General features: G+C 47.9%; 1 protein-coding gene across 1 annotated transcript; it reads right to left on the reverse strand.

Moving 5' to 3' along the window:
• Positions 1–305: 305 nt before the first annotated feature.
• LOC128717606 (J domain-containing protein) lies at positions 306–3,070 on the reverse strand. The gene is made up of 3 exons (XM_053811459.1): positions 2,984–3,070; positions 839–940; positions 306–656 (listed from the first exon to the last, which is right to left on the reverse strand). The coding sequence occupies exons 1-3, from the start codon at positions 3,068–3,070 to the stop codon at positions 306–308; spliced, it is 540 nt and encodes a 179-aa protein (XP_053667434.1).
• Positions 3,071–8,512: the final 5,442 nt, after the last annotated feature.

The following is an 8,512-nucleotide window of genomic DNA, read 5'->3' on the forward strand; positions in this document are numbered from 1 at the left end:
TAGGTAGGAAAGATACAAAGTGGATTCGAGTTCCGTTCTTGCCACCAGGAGTCGCACTGTGCGCGTGTGTGTGTTTGTAAGCATGTATACTGTCAAGGACATCAAGGACTCTCAAAAGACAAAAGCCCCCTTCCCTCTCATCATACTCTCATATCGCCTGGCTTTTCAACCCCCACAACGAAGAGCATGGAAAGAGGGTGGCAAAGAAGGAGACTGTGTGGGAACCTCCTTCTTCCCTCCCCTTCCATCCCTGCTAACATCATTCCTACATCAAAAACAAAACCTTCCCCCGTTTGCCGCGTGGCTTAAATCTCGTAGTTGCGGAACTTGCTGACGACTTCGCTCGAATTTTCAGAACCCCACTCACCCTTCCGCCCACCGTAGTACAGGGCCGCACCGCCCTCCGAGGCGCGCCGATGGGCCGGGTTCGGTTGGGCGGCACTCAGCCCCGAACCGGTACCGGAACCAGCGCCCCCACCGGTGGCGCCACCCTCCGGCAGCATCCGGTCCTTCGTTTTCGGGATCGCCCAGTGCATGCTCTGCTGGACGTGCTCCTTCATGCCGAGCCAGTTTTTGTAGCTGATCTGGATGCCACTGTTGCGCCATTTGTCGTAGCTCGCACGCTTCTCCGGATCGCACAGGATCTCCTTCGCCTCCTAACCAGACCGGACGCCCGGCAAAAGAAAGGGTTGAAAGAGAGAATGGTGACGATTAGTGTGACACGTTTGCCGGGAATATGTCATATCCGTACGAAACAAGCAAAAGAAGCGAAAAAATCCTCAGTCTGAGTGCATCGAAACGGTGTGCTTATCATCGGTCTCATCACCATCATCATTACCTTCAGCTGCTGGAACTTTGCCTCCGACTCCTTGTCACCATCGTTCTTGTCCGGATGGTACTGCAGTGCGAGTATTTTAAACTCGGCCTGGATTTGGTCGACCTGTCAGAGGACACAAGCATTACGAAAACATTGTTAATGACATTCGACAGCGATACTAATGCGGACGAGGGAGAAGCAACGATCGGGGCGATGGAAGCAAAAGACATAGCAAGTGCGCAAAAGTGCTCCCCGTATCTATAAACCCTGCTGGTGGGCGAGTGTACTTGGCAAAGGTGGCGGCCAAGAATGAACATCCAAGCCGTGTGTCATGTGCAGTGGCATTTAACTGCTCCTATAGCCACCTGTCATGCCCCGACTGCCTGCCTGTTCGCCTTCCATCACCCATCTATTCGCCGCAGGTCCTCCCATCCTCCCCCTCCTCCCCAAAGGACTCTGGCCACAGTGTACGGTTCATAAATAATGTACCAGAATATGTATACATTGCAAACCCCACCTTTTTTAACCTACTTCCGAGCGCTGGAGCTTATTTAGCCTCAAACGTCAAAAACACCGGACGGGGCAAAGGGAAACGTGGGGTAGGTGGTTCACCGGACCACCGCTAGGACCAATAACACATTGGTCGGGTGCGACGGAACGGCGGAATTATTTAAAGCGTAGCACAACAACGCTCCGGTACACTTGTCAAATGAAAAATATGAGACTGCAACGTTGTTGACGTTGATCCCGCAAACCGTACCGAACTGCAACAAAGGCACATCGGCAGCTTCCACTCTCTCTCTCTCTCTCTTTCTTGCTCTTCCTTGGCAAATGCCATTTCTTCACGTCCGACTCACCCGGAATGCAACAAATAATTATATACAATGCGCAGAACACGGTCGTTGTCGGATAAGCGAGGTTGAGGTCATACCGTGCTGGTGTGTGCATATTCTCACACAAACGCACATACACACACACACATGCACACAACTGCAGAGAAAATGCATCGAGGAACGTTTGTGTGTGTGTGTGCAAAATCCCAGGGCCATTCTTGAGATGCGCTCCACAAGAAGTAACTTTTACTGCAACAACAGTCTAACGGTAACAATAAAAAAACTGAAAGAGAAAGCAACAAAAAAAAATCATAAATGGAAAGAAAAACAGATTTTCCGCTTGCAAATTGTTTCCCTTTTTTATATCTTTCCCTACCTACTGGGTGCGCTCTTGAGCCGCTAGACACGCTGTATGAATAACTGGGAAAATGAAGCGTTTACGGTGAGTGCTTCGTTTGGATATAAAGAGAGTGGGAAAAAGTTTTGAAGCAAACATTTTAAAAAGATGAACTTCACTGTTGAAACACTGCTTTCCATTGCAGAATATTCTTTTGAGCTGTTTTCAGCTCGAATTCCTGCGATTTGACTTCAAATTCTACTAAGTATCACCTTGTAGAACTTTCAACTTAGAAGAATTCCATTCGAAAGGTATTTTGCGGAGAGTTTGCTTTTGGTACGTTGAATAGTAAACCTAGTAAAGTTACCAAATTAGAAGAATTTAAAATTGAAAGGTATTCGGATGAGTTTTACCCTATTCGTAACTTTGCAGAATTGAAAATTTGAAGATATTTTGCGGAATTTCATTCTCTTTGTAACTACAAAGAATTAAAAATTGGAAGACATTTAAAGGAGTTTCACGCTCGTTGTAACTTCAAAGAATTGCAATTGGAAGGTATTTGGAGAAGCTTCATTATACTCATAACTTAGAAGAAATACGATTGGTAGGCATTTTGAGGAATTTCACTCTCATCGTAACTTTTAAGAATTGCAATTGGAAAGCATTTGGAGTAGTTTTACGCTATTCGTAACTTAAAAGAATTGAAATTTGGAAGAAATTTTGAGGAATTTCACACTCTTTGTAACTTCGAAGAATTGCAATCGGAAGGTATTTGAAGAAGCTTCACTCTATTCGTCACTTAGAAAAACTGCAATTGGAAGGCGATCGTGATTTAAACCCCGTAGAATTACTACCTCAGCCGAATTGCAATTGGAAGACAATTTGAGAAGTTTCACTCCAACCGTGGCTTGCACCTTGACCGGTCTTATTGACTACCGACCTGATACTGGTGGGTTAAACAAACAAGCGCAAAAAACAAATCGCCTAAAACCTTACCGTTGAGGTTTCGCTGCAGTTAAGCAGCGCATAAAGATCCTCCTTGGAGTCGCGCTTGTACGTCAGAATGTCGTCGACACCGCTCATCGTGTCGGGGCTTTGATTCTTGGCGCTGCAGTAGACCTTCCCAAAATGGTGCGAGATGAAGTTTGCTCGGTGTGCGTGTCACTGGTTGATCGTTGTTCGATTGTTTTCTGTTTTGTTTTGCTCCTCGCTTTCGCTCGTTCGCTATTGTTTCCCGCGCTTTCAGCGCACTGTTGTGGTGTGTGGGTGTGTGTCGGTATATACGTTTCGTAACACCTTGAGCCTGTTTTGCTGAATGACTACGGAGGGGGGGTTTGCGCTTTGCGTTACTGGGTCAATTCTCAGCGATGTTTTAGCGACCTTGCCCTATACACACATGCACGCAACGCACACACAGAGAGACGCACAAGAAGCTGGCAGATTTGGGTAGTACAGGTGGTCAAACAGCAAACTTTCCCTTTGTTATTTTCCACCCAAAACGGGTTTATTTTTTGAGGCGTAGGTTTTACTGAAGTTTGATTGACGGGTATGTACGACGCGTACGGTACAGTGGTGACGATAAGCTGTTTTGGTTGCAACCTGCGGATTAGCAGCCGAAATGGAAATGGCGCGCCACACTCGATGACCGGTTTTCCGCTTCACTGAAACGAGACAACAGCGAGACGGTTTTGGCTGTACTACGACTGTTGTCTGATTGCCTACAGTGTCAGTAGAGACGTGTAATGAGTGGCTCAACTAAGTGCGGACGTACGTAAAGCATTCACTTCTGTAACGCTGCGAGACAACAAAAAAAAGCTCACACACACTCAACTCCCTAGCGGTTTTGGGTGATACCACACCGTTCGCCTCCACACTGGCTTACCACTGAGACCGCAAACCGACACCGATCGGTCAACACTTCGACACCTTATCGGACACCGTGGCGCGTTTGTGTGCGTTTATTTCCCCCCGCACGGTGAATGGCTTTTTTTCCCTCTTGTCGATGGGTTTTCTGCTGGCTGCTGGGCTGTGCACGGTTTCTGCTACTCAGTTCGACCTCTCGCAAGCGTGCCTGATCAACCACTAAAAGCCCGAACCATAGCATCCACGCATCGGTACAGGGCTCGCAAAACTGGAGCCTTTTTGGCTAACCCGGCGAGAGCCAGTACGGTGTGGGTTGGCTGCCGCGTGAGCATCTTGCCACACGAAACGGAGAGCGCGAGAGCGAGAAAACCCCCTCCTCCCTGCAGCAGCCGCGTGTAAATTTCCTCTCATGCTCGAAGCAAGACGAGGGTCTAGTGGTAGTAGAGGTACCGACAGGGAAGTTGTGGGAGGAGGGGGGGGGGGGGGGGGATTTTCGGTCCAGGCTCCGGAATCGGACTTCCCCGAGCGACGGTGGTGTACGTAATCGGTGTTGCCGCGGGTGAATGTGCACGAGCTTGAGTCAGGTAGGGTTGACGTAAAAGTAACGCAGGCTGTCATGACAGTCCTTCTGTGCTGTTCTGCGTTGATATAATCTGTTTTTCATAGTGTTTGTGTTTGTTGATGGTATTACAGATGGGATCGTTGATAGCAGTAGTATAATAGAAATGCTATTTCACCAATCATTTCTCTTTCACGATGTAGTGGAGCAGTTAAAGCTTGGCTTGGCAGCACATACACCGGACCTGGCTTATTAGAATGAAAGTCTTATCATTCTATATTCTACTTGAAGTTCTAGATTATTTGTCTTGACATCTTGTAATTGCAGTTAGATAGTCTGATAGTGGATGAGAGAGACAACCTGATGGGAAGGATGGGCCAGAATTTTCTGCTCCCAACTTCTGTTACCTACAACTTTGATCTCTTTCTTTGAGAACAGTTGTTTTTGGAAGAAATTACTACACGTACCTGTTAAAAAACCATTGCCGTTATACACTCTCCTGTGAAGAAACACCTTTAAGAGGTCGCCTGAAAGTACTGCATCAAACGAACTGTTCTTTGCATATAAGGGTTTAGACAAGCTCGTATGGAAGTTCTTCAATATATTGGAATCAAAAAGTCATCTCAGTTAGATTCTAGGTTCTAATATCGACCGGACGCATACGTCTTCTTGACGAAGGTACAGCTAGTTCAAGTTTGAGAGATTAGGAAACAGGTTCATTCTTTCGCCCTACCTACCGGAACTGTTTCAGATCTCTTTGTCTATGCAACATCTTAACTTGTCTAGACATAAACCTCTCGTTATGATGAGATTCCGTAGTACAAAGGATCTCCTCTAGTTTAGCTTCTTCCCAGTCAAAAAGTCTATATTTCTAATATTGGTCAAAAGGGTGACTTCTCAGCGATATTTGAACTCAATAATCAGGTTCCAGGTTCTTTCTTTACCAATTCAATATCGTGACTTGTCTAGACGTGGACTTAATATTAAGTGAGATTCCGTAGTTCCTACGTAAGCTGTCGATATATCCAATATTGGTCAAAAGTGTGACTACTCGAACGATGTTCGAACACAACTAATAAGAAGCCTGTCTTGCGCTGTTAACCTTCGGTAACTTCCAAAGAGACCTGAGATCCAACTCTTCCAACTACTTTCCTGTGCACCTAACAATAATCCCGCACTCTTGGGTTCTAATCATGACAGGATCATGCCCCTAATACATATTACTGAGGATTTCTGACAAGTTGGAGCAAAGGCAATAAAGCAGGCTTAGGAAAATATTGGTCTGCATCCCCCCGCAAATGTGCTAATACGAGCATAAAAAGCCTTGGGATTATCTTTAAAAGGCAAACTTCGGTTTAAAAAAAAAACACTGCTCTGGGCTTTGTTTTGGATACGTCAGTATCTTTATGCTACTGCCCTTTATCCAAGTACAGAGCGAGTCATTTTGAAAGCCATTTGCAAAACTTTGTGTGGTAAATGCTACTCGTCTTTAAGCTTGCTTTGCTACAGATTCTACCAAAACAAAACCTCTAGGGACGAGACCTTCTGTAATGCATATCTCTTGTAAGTGATGCCGGGACCGTGGAACGCACATTACGCGTTGAGTGGTTGTATTTCTGCAGTGTTTAATTGCCATACCAGCCCGACTTAACACGCACCTGTACACACACAGACGCTAATGAGCTTCTTGGTTGGTATTATCGGGTTCATCCATATATATATTTTTTTGCTGCCATTCCCATTTCCCCACACAAGGAAAAGCTCCCATACGTACAGACACGTACACACACACATGCTCAGCTTTCCCCCCTGTTTTGCAGTGAAGGTGTAACGAAATCCATTTTACCCAAGTATCCCCGTTTTAAAAATAGCCCCGTTTAAACTTAACTTCCCGCACACACCCAAACCGTCCGCCATTTGCTTTGCCACGGATGCGGACCATTGCCATTGTGCTCCGTTCGACGCTTTTAAGCACGTCGACCCAATCGTTGACCAAAAACCTCGCAAAAGCGGGAACACACACAGAGGGAGCACTCACAGGGCAAACGGACCGCTCTCTCTCTCTCTCGCTGTACCGGTCGACTCCTCCACTTCGGCACGGTTCGCATTCCCATTTGGCAACACGGTTTTTTTCACCTATTCTGCCCATTTTCGAATTGTTGTTGGTTTTTTTTTCGTTCTTCTCTTTTTTGCTCCACTCAAAACGGTGTACCGGTGGTACATTATCTCTACCTTCTGCGGTGTGGGGTACACCCGTTCGCATCATCATCAACCTCAACAGCATCCTTTGTCGTTCATCATCGCGTTCGCACGTTGGCGCTGTACCAGCGGAGAAAGACTCGCGCTTGTGCTATTGTACACACAAATATCGCAAAAAACAGGCCGATGAAGCTTTTTATGGATGAATAGTTTGCCGTACTAACGAGCCCCGGGAACGATGATCGTTCCCGTCCTGGACTGTATGCGCTTCCAGCAGGTGTGTTCCACTGTCCGCCGATGAGGATCGCCTTGGAACACCAGCGAACTTAATTTGCTTCCAGCCCGCCCGCCGCTCCGGATGCCGCACGGTCCACACCGGTACTCAAGCGCGGCAGGATGTTGATGCTTTTGCCGGGGGGGGGGAGGGGGGAGCTTTTCATCGCCCCGGGTGGGCGGTATCCGTACGCCCAACAAAAGACGTTCGCCTTCTTTTGTCGCTTTAGACTTCGCGTCCAATTCGCTCCAGAAATCCTTCCATTTATAGCAATAAAGTGAGTGCGCTGGTGACGAGATCTGGGGCGAGGATGCTTCGGGGAGTGCTCTCTGGGTACGTACGCGGCTTAGTGTCTACGTCCAATGCTTTGTGGAGTTAGAGGCTTATCCCCCTCTAAGTTTTGTGGATGTAGCTTTCGAACAGTGTGCAATAATAATAAAAGATGGGCAAAATGATGCGAACCCGGTTTGGTCAGGACCGAAGGGACCAACTCCTAAAGGAGCCATCGGTATCGGTGGATGCTGCCCTACCCGCTCAGGAAGGTTCTGCCAACCCAAAAACCTGCAGTTGATCAATATTTCACCCTCTTTCCATCATTATCACCCCGAGTACAGCTAACCAAACCAACTCTTACCGACTAAATGTGCCCACCGGGTGCTGTGGTTGGGTGTCTTTGTGTACCTTGCCCGGCTGTGCTTTCCACCTAGAAATGTTGCACCGCACAGCACATAAAAACAAACACGGTTCTGCACCAACTGCCCGTTGGCTGGGTGTATCTGGTACATTCGCTGGTGGAGGACGGATTCTGAGGGTGGAAGGCTTTATGGCAAAAACGGAACCATCATGAGCGGGTCGGGCCCAGTTTCAGGAGGGGGGGGGGGGGGGGGGGGGGGTACATTCTCGAACCGACTGCACACATCTCCAGCAGCGTGAATCGATAATGGTGGTAAAGCAAGCCCCTCTCTTCTCTCAGGTTGCTACTGTCGTTCCCACCGGTCGTTATTTCTGCTTCCGAGAGGTTCGGTTTTTGGAAATTGCGGTATCGTTTCATTTAGCGCCTGGCGTAGATGCTGTGGACGAAAGTAATAGCTTCTTTTGGGGTCTTCCTCCCCCCCCCCTCCCCCTCCCTCCAACACCCTTCTACCTGCAACTCCTCCTGTTTAGAGTGTCCCTCTGCGAGGGAGAGCCTGCAGCTTTGTCCTCGTCAACACAGATCTTCCTGCCCGGGGGTAAACTTCCGTCAAGCGAGTGGATTAGAAAGCGAACAAAGCGATACCGGCGGCAGCAACCGCACGCCCGTGAACGTCAGCTGCACGCGAGTGACATTGACTAATTGATCGGATTAAAAATAGTTTTATTTATCTTCCTTGTACGGTGTCTCGCACACTCTCACTGCGAGGTCTCCTTGAAGTCAGTCGTCGCACTTTTCGGGTTGAGTGGGGTTGGCGAAAATAAACCACCCCAAACTTCCGCCCCACCCCCCCGTCCACGTTCACTCCGCCATCTTCTCGTTCGTGCTTGTTCTGCGCAAAATGAAAGCAATATCAAGCGCAGCAATTTGATGGTCGTGTTTTTCAAGTGGCCTAGGCAGCTGGAAAATCCACCCTCCCTCCCCCCCACCCCTCACTCC

Source organism: Anopheles marshallii, chromosome X (assembly GCF_943734725.1).
Source record: "Anopheles marshallii chromosome X, idAnoMarsDA_429_01, whole genome shotgun sequence".
In the NCBI taxonomy this organism is placed as follows: Eukaryota; Metazoa; Arthropoda; class Insecta; order Diptera; family Culicidae; genus Anopheles; species Anopheles marshallii.

Bases quoted from the DNA above. Each gene is read 5' to 3' on its own strand.
- LOC128717606 (XM_053811459.1), bottom strand. From the start codon at position 3,070: ATGAGCGGTGTCGACGACATTCTGACGTACAAGCGCGACTCCAAGGAG. The intron at 941-2,983 runs GTAAGGTTTTAG...GTCCTCTGACAG, and splicing joins ACTGCAGCGAAACCTCAACG to GTCGACCAAATCCAGGCCGA. The intron at 657-838 runs GTAATGATGATG...CGGTCTGGTTAG, and splicing joins CAAAGTTCCAGCAGCTGAAG to GAGGCGAAGGAGATCCTGTG.